General features: G+C 41.2%; 2 protein-coding genes across 8 annotated transcripts in view; one reads left to right on the forward strand and one right to left on the reverse strand.

The window, feature by feature from the left end:
• The window catches only part of tet3 (tet methylcytosine dioxygenase 3), a 73,585-nt gene extending 64,592 nt beyond the window's left edge, over positions 1 to 8,993 (forward strand). For all 7 annotated transcript variants that reach the window (XM_041786848.1, XM_041786855.1, XM_041786849.1 and 4 more), the window contains one exon: positions 427 to 8,993. In XM_041786848.1, coding sequence (XP_041642782.1) covers positions 427 to 2,225 — 1,799 coding nt within the window. In that variant the 3' untranslated portion in view covers positions 2,226 to 8,993. The remainder of the gene's footprint in view (positions 1 to 426) is intronic.
• Positions 8,994 to 11,084: 2,091 nt separating this feature from the next.
• LOC121509545 (progonadoliberin-1-like) lies at positions 11,085 to 11,552 on the reverse strand. Its single transcript, XM_041786992.1, has 3 exons — positions 11,415 to 11,552; positions 11,230 to 11,328; positions 11,085 to 11,132 (listed from the first exon to the last, which is right to left on the reverse strand). Exons 1-3 carry the CDS (start codon positions 11,550 to 11,552, stop codon positions 11,085 to 11,087), a joined length of 285 nt encoding a protein of 94 aa, XP_041642926.1.
• Positions 11,553 to 12,730: the final 1,178 nt, after the last annotated feature.

Here is a 12,730-nt window from a genome sequence, read left to right on the forward strand (position 1 = left end):
GAACAGCCATCAGTCGACTCTGCTGGAGTGAAAAGGAACAGCAGAAAGAGAGGAGAGGGACATGCTGAAAAAAGGAGAGGCAGGTAAAGGAAGCAAAGAGGGGAGATGCAGAAAAAGAGAAGAGGAAGGTGGAGAAAGTGAAAATAAGCAGGGCAACAACAGTGAAAAGTGCAGATCAATCTATCCTGGCCAAATCTTCCATTGTCTAGGATATGGCTATACTGCCAGTAATCGTAACAGTATGTGAGGAATTGTTTGTAATAGCCATGTTTGATAGACGACTGAACTAACATTCTAATAGTGGCATCAGCAGCTAAGATTATGATGAAATGGGGAGGATTGATGTTGATATCTTTTAAAAATAATTAAACTGAGATGTATTTAAAGTGTATTTTGCTCTAATTTTTGTTTTATTTTAACATTCAGCAATTATAAAACAAGAGGTGAAGCCCAACATCAAGAGAGAGCCCTTCAACGGATCGATAGATGGATACCCAGTGCAGGCAGCAGACCCTTTCAACAACATCTATCCACACCCTGCCTACTATGCAAGGGGAGGCCAGCCTTCTGCACCAGACCCAGTCAACGGTTACCATCACAATCTGCACTATGGCTACTACAACTTACCCCCCAATGCACTTTTCCCCCCTAAGCTGAGGACCTACGAGGGTCGAAATAGCTCTTTGCTCAAAGCAGGCACCAAGGCTGATCAGGTGGACATGAAGCCTGATATTCAGGGTCTTCAGGCCAGACTTGCCCAGTCCTACCCTAGTCGCCCAGAGCAAGCCAACCAGCTTAACCACAGCGCTTACACCCAGCCTGCAGACTATAACCAGTCCCGTCCTTCCTCTGTCTCTTCTGAACCCTCAAACAGAGGCACTCCAGTCATCAAGCAGGAGCCTATGGATATGCCAGTCTATGAAGGCACAATGCCAAGCCAGGCTGGTGCCACCACACCTAGCACTACCCCCCAGCCTGCAGCCTGGCCAGGGCACAAGCTTAATGGAAGTATCGTTCCAACCAGCTGGGAGGGCCATTTGAACCCCAAATCAAGCCCTGAAGCCTCATTGTTGAACCCTGAAAAGCAGCAGTTTCACCAGCATCCCCAACAGAGGCAGCAGTCTCCTTACCCCCAGCAGTGGACATCCTATCCTGGCTCAAACGCCCCAGTGGCCTCCCCTGCCCCATCACCATCACTACAGGTACCTTCCTCTCCATCTCCGTCCCCTCACCTAGGGGCAGCGCTCCCAGGTATCCACCAAGGATCCACACACCCTGCCACCCCACGTCCAAGCACCCCTCACCCAGGTACACCACAGCCTGGTTGCTCTCACTCAGGCTCAGTAACACCACAGCCAGGCACCCCAGGCCCAGGCACTCCAGGCCCAGGAACCCCAAGGCACTGGGCTAGTCCTGTTCCCAGTCCTCAGCCGAATGCTTGGGCCATGGGGCCAATGGCATATAGCCCAGGTTTGAAGCACAGTCATCCCACAGGAGCCTACCCAGACAAAATGTGGTCCAAGACAGGGGAAAGTCGTTGCTCCACTCCTCTCGGGCTCCAAGAGAAAGCGTGGAAATCTTGTGGGGGTTCAGTGGCAGGCAGTACGCCATCCCCTGCCCCTGAGGGTCGCCTCTTCCCTGATGCTTTGCAGCAGTCTGATCAGGCCTGTTGGAATCCAGGCAGAGCTGAGAGTATTGTTGAAAGCACCAAGGGCCGTGAAGTAGATGAGGATGAGGTGTGGTCTGACAGCGAGCACAACTTTCTGGATCCTGAAATCGGTGGTGTAGCAGTAGCACCAGCCCATGGCTCCATCCTGATTGAATGTGCCCGTCGGGAACTACATGCTACCACTCCACTCAAAAAGCCTGATCGGTCCCATCCAACCCGCATCTCCCTGGTCTTCTACCAGCACAAGAACCTCAACCAGCCCATGCACGGTCTGGCCCTGTGGGAGGCCAAAATGAAGCTGCTGGCTGAGCGAGCGCTGCAGAGGCAGCAGGAAGCAGCTCTCCTTGGCCTCTCCCAGGATGATATCAAGGCACTCGGGAAGAAACGCAAGTGGGGGCCAACAGGGGCAGGCGCCAGTCCAGGACCTGGACAATCTAAAGACAAGAGAGAGGGGCCAGTGACGCGATTAGCCCCTACTTTCCACACCACCTCTATGGTTACTGTGTCTCCCTATGCCTTCACCCGCCTCACTGGGCCCTACAGCCACTTTGTCTGAGGTCAGACAGACACAAACATGCTTATAGCTACAAGGTGGTGCAGTGGAGGGCTGGAGAGAGCGATGAGCAGGATGAATGTCTCCCAGCCATCCCGCAGTCCGGCATCTCTCCATCCTGCCCCCTCCGCAGTCCACTTGGAGGAGGGGACGTTTTTATTGTTTTTACCTCATGTCAGGCAGTGGTTTGGGCTTCAAACACACTGCCTGTGGTGCTCTTCCTCTCTCTTCCCTGGAGAGGAACTTCATTGCTTTTTCTTGTTTATAGAATTTTAATGATTCTAATTATTGCTATTATTATCAATATTATTATGATTGCTATTGTTACTGTCAATGTTGTTATTACAGGTATTATTATAATGAAGACTTGTTTGTTTTTATTATTGCTGTTTTCATTAATGTTATTATTAATGATGTGATTGTTTTTGGTTATATATTTTTTTAAATCAATCAGTCTGCGTCAGTCAGACTCAGACTTTTACTTTTTCCATGTTTGGAAAATGTGTACCCTATTTTCTGTTTGACTTTAATTGTTTCTTGTCAATCTTCCAGCTGTACTTAGAGGAGGAGCATTAGTCTGTCAGACCAAACAGCACATTGATACTTCAGTAATCATGCATGCATACAGTGTATAAAAAGAGCATTTTTATAGCACTTGTCTTAGAAATATATATCTCTATATTGACAATATTCAGATACGTATCTCTATTTTTAAAAAGCTTTAAGGCCTTTATAAAGGAAAATAGCAATTATTTTTCTTCTGGGCATTTACTTTCTTACTGTTGCCATTGTAAAATGTTTTCAACTGGTCATTGCCTGGACCAGTGGGCCTCAAGCTATTTCTGGCAGGCTCTCCTTCCAAAAAAAAATGCTATCAGACACATCCTTCACTAACAAATTTGTATAGCTTTGAAATATATTTGAAATGATGTCAGATAAAAAAAGACTTGTCACTACTAAGCCACTTTAACAGAGAAAACAAGTGAATCTACAGCAGCATCCACCAAATTTTTAACATGTAACAGTATGCATTGCATTTATACTTGTTGGACGGCTTTTACACTGTCTAAAGGTTCGATCTTTGAGGCATATCACTCAATATACAATGCAATATTTATAGTAGTCAGAACCAACAAAAGTAACTTTACCCTGGGATGAAGAGGTCAATAAAGACTGAAAAAATTTATAAGTAAATTCAGGTGTTCACTGTGCAACTTTTTTACCACTTTTCTCCCTCATTAGACCACATAATCCTGCACAGTACTTGTAGAGTCAGCAAAGTAAATATTCGGAAAATATAATATTGTGCTCAGTAATTATTATCATTATTGTTATTATTAATTATCATTATTTTTATTTAGCCTTGCTGCAGCCCCCACTGACAAAACCTCCCATTTTGGGAATTACTGGCCCTGATGGACATTGGTTCACAGATGCACCACTGCTTTATCATAAGAGAACACACTATAAAGAAACCTGCCGACAAAACACTTTTTTCTGTACCGTTTTTTTCACTACTGTAACAAGAACATGTGAGATGACTCCAAACGCAGGCTAGTTTTTGACATTTTTGAGTAAAGCTAAACAGCAGAATTTGGTTTCTGCTTCTGTGTGTTCTTTTGCAAGTGCTGTCGTCATCTAGACATCAAAATCAAGAAGATAGAAACATAATGCCCAGCTTAAAATAATTGTAATTGCCCTCTAAATGATACTGAGAGTAACTTTTGCTGCTTTGTGCTCCAAAGATAATGCTCCTTCTCCAGTTCTGCACCCCTTTGGCTTTCAACTGGTGCTCAACTTCCAGCCCTGAATGATTCTCATTCTGCTTCTCTTCATGGCACTTGATGCTGTACTTAGGTGCTCAAATTCACATCTGGCTCAACTAGTATTTGCAAGTGTATTTCTTTGTTTTGACTGAGTACCAGATGGCAATGATTGGAGGACATGCGCTGTCCATTTCTCATGCAAAGATAAAAAGGGTGAACATAATAAATACTCCCATTTGCAGATTTCCTGGTTGGAAAACTGCACGTCTGGTACTTCATTGAGGTTAAAATGAATGATTCTATTTGCAAATATCATTTGACCTAGACCTGCAAACACCACACAGATAAAACAGATGACAACTTTATCTTCCTTTAATATTCAAGTCAAGGTGAGCACTTCCCAAATGTAAACTCTAGAAGGCAGTAGTGACTGCCTACACTCACTTGAAATCTACCCTGAAGCCTGCAGAGCCTTTCTTTGCCATTTTAACCATCCATGGCCAGCAGAGGGGGGCATCAGACCTCGTTTGCTGATTGTGGATGGGCAGGGAGAAGCTTTGGCTCTAATGTGACTGTAGTCTAGAGAAGCATTTGGGGAGTCTGTCCTGGGTTAGACGGAAAAGGAAACAGTGTTAGGACAGCAGTTGTTTTGGTGCTCCTACACACACTCTGGTGCTGTACTTTTACACTTGATTATCAGTGAAGGGCCTACCGCTTCCTCTGCATGGTGCTGTCATCTTCAAGCAGAGAGAGCTGTGTCCTTCTTAGGCACCTTGTCACCACAGAGCCAGCCAGCCTGAGTGCTCTGCTCTGTGGTCGAAGCTCAGTCATTGGACTTGAGAAAATGGTTCCATTTTAGGTGTTTTTGCTTCTTCTTTTTTTCTATGACGATGCATTCTGTCTCAAAGAACACTGTCAGGGGCAGAGAAAGCACAGTCATTTGAAACATATTGACCCATTCACAAAAAAGAAACTGAGGGTTAAAGGAAGACCTTGGGAAATTCCTGATTCTGGGAGTTAGCACCAACATTCAATCAATGAATCTCTCACTTTGTGTGAATGTTTGTGTGTGCTAGTGTATGTATGAGTGCATGAAAGAGAAGAGCCAAAGAGAGAGACTATTTGATAGCCTGAATAGAGTCCTGTGAATCATTTTTATTTTCCCCACATGAACTACGTGACCTTACATTAATTCAATTCAAACGGTCACAGGTGTTGAAAATAAAAATGAGTAACTACTAGAACTCGGCACAGGCTAACTCCTGGATGCTTGGTGGTTGTTTGGGTCATGGCCCTGGTCATCTGTGAAAGACCCTGTTACCTCTCCCGAGGGTCTCCAGCTCTCTACCTCACGCTGTAGAGACACTGGTCACAATCACACCTTGCTACTGAGGGCAGAGAATCATGCATATGTCTCTTTGTGTGCTCGAGATCACCACACTCATTTTAACCTGCTTTTTTTTTACTCTTATTTATTACTACATGGTGATGATGATGATTGTCTTTGATGTTTTTTTTTCATCTTTTTTATATAGCTAATACAAATTGTACATAGAGAAGAAAAGATTTATAAAAGCACTTTTAATCTTGATTTTAATGACAAAAAGAAAGAGCCGATTATTGACAACTTGAAGCTTAGGGGTTTTTCTGTTTGTTTTTTTATTTTCTCAAGAGAGAGATAAGAAATGTAAATATTAAAATATTTAGGTAAGATTATTTAACTGGTGAGGGTAGTGACTAAACATGAATGACAATGGGGTATTTTGAAGTCTTTGACAACCCTCGACAACAGTAAACAACACTTGGTCCCAATGTGTTGTGTGTAATTGTGTGCTTAGTTACACTGCTGTTTTGCTTTTATTGAGTACTGTAGCCCTTGTCAGCAAGTAACTGACAGAGACCTGTCACTTTCTGAAAACAAATTCATTTGCCCAGTTTTGTAACAGAAACCACACTTGACTAACTCAGAGATATCTGGCAGGAGGAATCCCGAATCCCTGTATCTGAAAAAGTATGAATTTTACAGTTTTACTTGACGATTGTCAACTTGACAGCGATGGATTTCTGATTTTCTAAAGCAGGTTTTAATGACTTACACATAAATATGGCAATTTCACATTTCAATGTAAGTACACGTCAGTCAGTACGTTTACATGCAGATAGAAAGGTTTCAGTTGGACTAAAATGTCCTGAATTTTTTAAACATTCAGGTTTTGCTAAGTCAGATTTTTTAAGTCAGACGTACACGCCTTGATAATGCGGTTGGAGATGGATTTTACTTTTGCATGTGTACACCTCAAATTGGCTGACACAGGGTAATGTGTTCAGCTTGAGCGCTGCAGCCTTCACACCTGGGAGTCTCACAGCTGAGCATAGCCAAAGTCACATTGTTGTCTGCCTTTGGATATAACCATAAGAACAGGAGATAACTTGCTCTTTTTTGTACCAAAAGTAAAGCATAAAGCCTGTAAGAAAATAAAAGCGCTGTTAAGATGTCCATATTTTCCATTGTTTAACATCCAACTGCTTTGCTGCTTTCTAACTTCCTGACAGAGGTTTTGTTACCTCAATGTTTCAACTGCTAACTTCCTGCTGTCTTCCTCAAAGTAGTCACGACAATATTTCTGTCGTATCAGATGACCTTAAAGAGATTTGGTCATCCTTTCTAGTTTGAAAGGACTATCACACCCCCTTTCTGGCAGCTTCTTGAGAACAGTATCCCAGTTCACGGTCCTGTGGGCCTGTTTCTGAATCTTGATGGCCTTCCTGATTTATCGTGGCACTTGGTGCTCTCTTGAGCCACACCTGGGATCCTCAAGAAGCTGCGAGCAGCAGGGGGCATGGGCATTTTGTCAAACTAGACAGAAGACCAAACCTAGATAAGATCAGCTGATAGGACACGTCAGAGAAGCATCATATGAGACAGACTGAAGAAAGTCAGCAGTCGAAACATTTCAAGATCAATAAGAAAACACGGGGAGGAAACATTTTTAGTGAGACAGTGTGATCCTTTTTGGATTATTGCTCACTAATTTGTTAGTAGGTAATAATCAAGCTTAAAGGGACATACTGCCACTTAATGAAGCACAGGCAGACACACGTGTGCCAATAATTTAAAGACAGTAGTCCAGATAGATAACCTAATGGAGCTTTAGCTGTTGCTTGACTTAAATCTGCATGTAAATGTACTGAGTTACTAGATAGTTAAGGGCAAACCTTAAAGGCATCTTTAAACCTGGTATGAGCTGTTTGTTGCTTTAAATTGGAACATTTTAGAAATGCTAATTTGCTACTGAGCATCATATGAGAGAACTGATACCTATTTAATGTTTGTCCACCAAATATAAAGCTGGAGCAAGCAGCTGGTAAGCTTGGCCTTGCAAGAAAACAGTGAGTTTTGCTCAAAACCAGGACTTTGGAAGTTCATCAATCTTGTTCATCTCCAGGCTTCATTGGAGCCGTATTGCCACCTGCTCTAGTCCCTGCATTAAATCTAGAACTGGTCCAGCAGATTTCTCTGATGCATGCTCAGCTGGCTGTTGTCAATATCTTTCCCAAGCTAAGCTAACCAGCTGTTGTCTCTGTATCACATGTACAAATTTATTTCAAAAAAGTCGATTTTTACCTGTTCTAAATCTACATCGGATCATGGGTGGGACCCTAATCCAAGAGGATATTCTGGTTGTTGCAGGGCTGGTCGGAGGTTTATCAGTGGAAGATGTTTTAGTGAGTAATAGCCCAGCATACTTTTGTCAGTTGTGTTAGATTATCAGTAAAGAGACTTCCTCCCTGCTTGTTTAGATGTACCTATCATTATTATCTACCCTAGTTCTCATACTAGTAAGTACGCACTTGGTATTAAGAGGATTACACGAGGTGTTTTAGTTTGTAATAATCACCCATCACATCCCACTGTAGTTTGACTGGTGCAGTAACAGGGCCAAGTTTGACTTTTAAAAACATGGCCCACATTGCACACCACACATAAGCCTAACAACTGGTGCTGAGGATACAGTGTACGTGATTTAATAATAGCTGTAAATTTCTTCATGTCTCACTAGTTTGGTGGATGGTTCTCATAAGAAGCGACACCTCCCGAGCACGTACCGAGAAGGGAGGTCGTTCAGCTGGTGCTATGAAGCTACACCTTAAAATTCACTGTGTAAAAAAAAAAAATGTGAGGGATAAATGATTACCACAAATATTTTTCTGAGCTCTTCGAATGTCAAGAGATCTATTCTTTAGATTAAAGCAGTTTCACGGAATGGGAAGCTGCCTTGGTGCTGACTTTAGGAAAAGTCTTTTGTTACAACGCTAAAAACAAAAGGACATCTCTTTTAGAGGGTAGGGGGCACTCAAACAGTTCATGACATTCTCTATTAATCATTCCATATTGTACTTGAACTCATTAAAACTAGGATGAGATATAGAATCATATAATATGAAGACTGTTATCTGGGTTTCACATTTGGTACAGTGCAAGTACCAGCGGCTTTTGGAATAATCTTTTGATTTTCTTGTACATGTTCATGGTAACTGAATGCTAAGATATTTGAACAATATAAGTGTACTGCCTCCCTCATCCTCTCCCCAGACATGCACTTCCTTTACTCACCCTCTCTTATCACCTTGTACATTTTAACTTTCTCACACACAAAAAACACACATGACTTACATTTGCATCTCACTGTGTATGGCCCACGTTTAAAACACCTTAAGTTATGAACATTTCTCAAATTTGGGATGGAGACTTGGACCCTGGCCCATACAAAAAAAAATAAAAATACAAATGAACCTACACAACTGGCAGCTACATTCCTTTTTGAGTTCTAGGATTGTTTTGGGTTTTTTATTTTCATGTCAAGGATGCAGTATGTAAAAAAGTGTTTTTGTTCAGTCTCTCTCTTTGTAGCTGTATGGTGTATTATGTGAATACATAGTGTATGTGGTAAAGACCCCACAATATTGTTTTATGTTGCGCGATAAATAAAGACATTGAAGTGAATTCTGTTGTCCAGTGAGTTTGTCAAGCTTTCATTAATTCTGATTTTAAATAGTGAAGTCATCATTTAAAGTCGTGGTTCTTAGCCACATGCAAGGCCACCAATACGAGGGGATAAAGGGGAGAGCTTTCTGCGGTCCAGGCAAACAGGGGGCCCATGGTGGTCAGCAAAATCAAGGTCCATAGTAAAGTTAAGCTGGGATAACCATATTTTATACCTTAAAAATAACCTTATCAAAGCAACCAATATTAAGTTGAAGAATATAGCCATCATAGAAATGTAAACCCTTTTCCTTATAACAGAATTAAAATGGCAAAAATGGGTGGTCAAGCTGATAAATGGGATTGTAATAGTGGCACAAATAGGGTAAGAATGACAAAAAGATGTTTAAAGTGGCAAAAATGGGTTCACAGAGGCAAAAACAATAGGCAGAAAGGTAGGACAGGCAGAAATTGGCAAAAAAAGGAGAAGAGAATGGTAAAAAGTGGTTAATAGCTGTAAAAATGAGTAAACAAAGGTAACAACAGGAGAAAAGTGGCAAAAATGGGCAAATGAAGTGGTGGAAAGGGTTTCAAAGTGTCAAAAAGAGCTTAAGAGTTCCTGAAATTGTCCAACGTGGAAAAATAGAATTTAAAAAATGTAACACAAATGAGTTAAAGGTGGCAAAAATGGGCAGAAAAGGTGGAAAAATGGAATTTTATAGTTAGAAAAAATGGGTTTAAAAAAGTGATTCAAAAGTGGCAAAAAATATAAGTGGCAATATGAATAAAGAGAGACAAATATGGGTGAAATTTGTGCAAAATTGATGAATCGTGTCAAAAATCGGTGGCAACAGTGGTTAAAGGGGTTCAAAAGTGGGTTAAAATAAACCTAGCACAAAAAGTAAGGACATCTGGTAGATTATTTCTTTGTTGTAATGATTCTAATTGGCAATAAATCTTATGCTATTAAAAAGCCAGTTTATTTCTCTTTTAAATGGCGCCACATTCATAAGGAACATGCATTCATAGGATGAGCAGCAGAGCTGAGTATGTGGGCTGCGCCCATGAAAAATTTGCTGAATCCTCTCTGCCAATGCCAAACAGCTTATTCTGCTGCTGACTCGTGTCTGGTGTTGTTTGGTGGATTTGATGACTGAAGTCTGAATAAACAAGACATATCAGCAATTTAACATTTTATTCAACCACATTGGATGATTTGTGACAAATGCTGGTTGAAGAATGGGATGTCATCCCACGGCAGTGTGTGACCAGGCTGGTGACCAGCATGAGGAGGAGGTGCCAGGCTGTGGGGCTGTGTATGTTTCTTCCACACGCTACTGAGGCTGCTCTTAGTTAAATTAATACGTTGTTTAACTGCCAGTACGTCTTTCTTTTTTTTACAGACTTCAATCATCCAATCCATCAAACAAGAGTTAGCGGCAGAATAAGCTGTTTGGCACTGGCAGAGAAGATTTTGCTAATTTTTCATGGGCACAACCCACATACTCTGCTCTGCTGCTCAACCCCCAAAAGCATGTTCCTTACAAATCTGGCATCATTTAAAAGGGAAATAAACAAGCTTTCCAACAGTATAAAATTTATTGCTAAGAAGCATTGTTACAAAAAAGAAATAATGTGTTAAACATAAAATTCCTTACTTATTGTGCTAGGCTTACATAAACATGTAATTTAAAAACATAGTTATGTTTTTAATCATAAATGACCGCTTGCGGCCAACCTGCAAACCCTCCAGGTCCCACCAACACTGAGGGAAGCACTTCATTAGAGGTATCCAGAAAAGCATCTCTTCTACTGCTCACCACTCTGGGTACCAATCCTGTCGGCTAAGAACAGGAAACTGAGGCTGCAGTTCACACAGTTTCCCCAAAACTGGGTAACAGAAGACTGCCTGGTCTGAGGAGTCTCCATTTGTGCTGCAAAACTCAAAATAGTCAGGTCAGAATTTAGTGTAAAGAGCATGCCGGGAAAACACCAATAACCAGAAATGGAAAGATAAAAACCAGGACGTATGTAAGAGACTCTGTTGAGTCATGAAGAACAATAAACACACAAGCTGAACATGCAAACATAATTTATTGTAGGATGAAATGGTCATTTTTTATACTTTCTCTCTCTTTTTTCTCTCTTGGTGGCACTGCCCTGAAAAAAAAAGATGAATCCTGTAAGAATCAACAGAAATTTCATAAGTCCAATGACTGATGTCATGAAAATAAGCTTTAAATTTAACAAAACTCACAAATAATCCTCCCTCTCTGCAGGTTTTATCAAGCGGGGATTTTTCTTTACAGCCAAGAACACTGTAGAGAGCATCTGCGTGTGGAAATCTCTCAATGATCTGTGGAAGAAAACTACAATGAGTATATGCAAAAGAACCAACGCTTAAAAAACCTGGGGATGCCATCACGCTTTGTTCACGCTTACATTATCCAAAGTGTTTGACAGGTCGTCCAGCTCTCTTTTCCCTCCTGGGCTCAGTCCAAACGACCAGTGCTGGCAGCAGCCAGGGAGAATCACAGCGAACACGAGGAAGAGCCACAGTGAAAAAGATGTGTTGGCCATACTGAGGGGACAAAAACAGCTTTATATCATTGAAGGTAGGAATCACAGGGTACTCACAGTTACATTCACTACCATACTTTACAATATGATGCAATAGGATAAAATATATATATATAGTTTTAGCAGCTTATTTAAATCTAGGTTTAGTCTTAATAGTAAAATTATTTTTTAGTCACATTACACTCATTTTCACTGTTGAAAGTTTTAGTCTAGTTATAGTCAGAAAAGTTCTGTAAACTTTAGTCTTTACTTTAAGTCTTTAGATTAATTTGATTTTAAATTAATATCCCCCACCCCCACACACCACCCATCTAAATTACTTGCTGCTGTTGGATGCAGCAAATCAATGTTTAAGGAAATGCGGAAACTCTGCCCTCTAGTGGAATCCTCTGGTAACACCAATCACATATCGGTAAGTTTAATTCGACCGCCTGTGATGCAACACATTTCTTTTTATCCATTTATGTGAGGGAGAACAGTGTTACATTTGTAAAGATCCAGGCTATTGTAAATATACTAGAGTTAACCAAAAGGCTAATTTTCATCGGTAGTCCCACTGTCAGATGTTCTTTGGCATATTAATACAACATATTAACATTCAGCAGTAGGAAAAAAAAAAAATCATAATAATAACAGACAGGCACTTACAGATCCTACATTCACATGCCCTCAATTCATTTCAGAAGGGCCACTGTTATTAAAATAATGAAATTGGGCACCCCAGTATAATAATTGTATCCAATGACAGACAATATACTGCCGTAAATATTTTCTACCACCTCTAATTGTCATTAATTATAAATAAAATGATAAAACCAGATCATCACCTTATGTTTGTAAAGCAGGCAGCCGTCTCTGATCTGCTCTTGTTCTTGGTGATCATTCTACACACAATCTGAAAGGTTTTTATAACCCTCTGCCGCTTTTTTTTTCCCCCCACCAAACCAACACTTCACTGTGGGGGGTCATAAAGTGGGATTAAGCAGCAATTACATGGTGACCTGCAGACAGGTTTGAAACATGACACCTGCTGCTGTCTGATTTTTTATTGCCACTAAAATGAAAACAAAGTTACCTGTGGTGTGAGGCGGTGGGGTGTCTTCCTTGCTGTTGGTGTTGTGGTGACATCTGAGCCTTCGCGGTATCAAATGTGAGGTGGAGTAGTGTGCTGCCCCCCA

Source organism: Cheilinus undulatus, linkage group 5 (assembly GCF_018320785.1).
Source record: "Cheilinus undulatus linkage group 5, ASM1832078v1, whole genome shotgun sequence".
Lineage (NCBI taxonomy): Eukaryota > Metazoa > Chordata > Actinopteri > Labriformes > Labridae > Cheilinus > Cheilinus undulatus.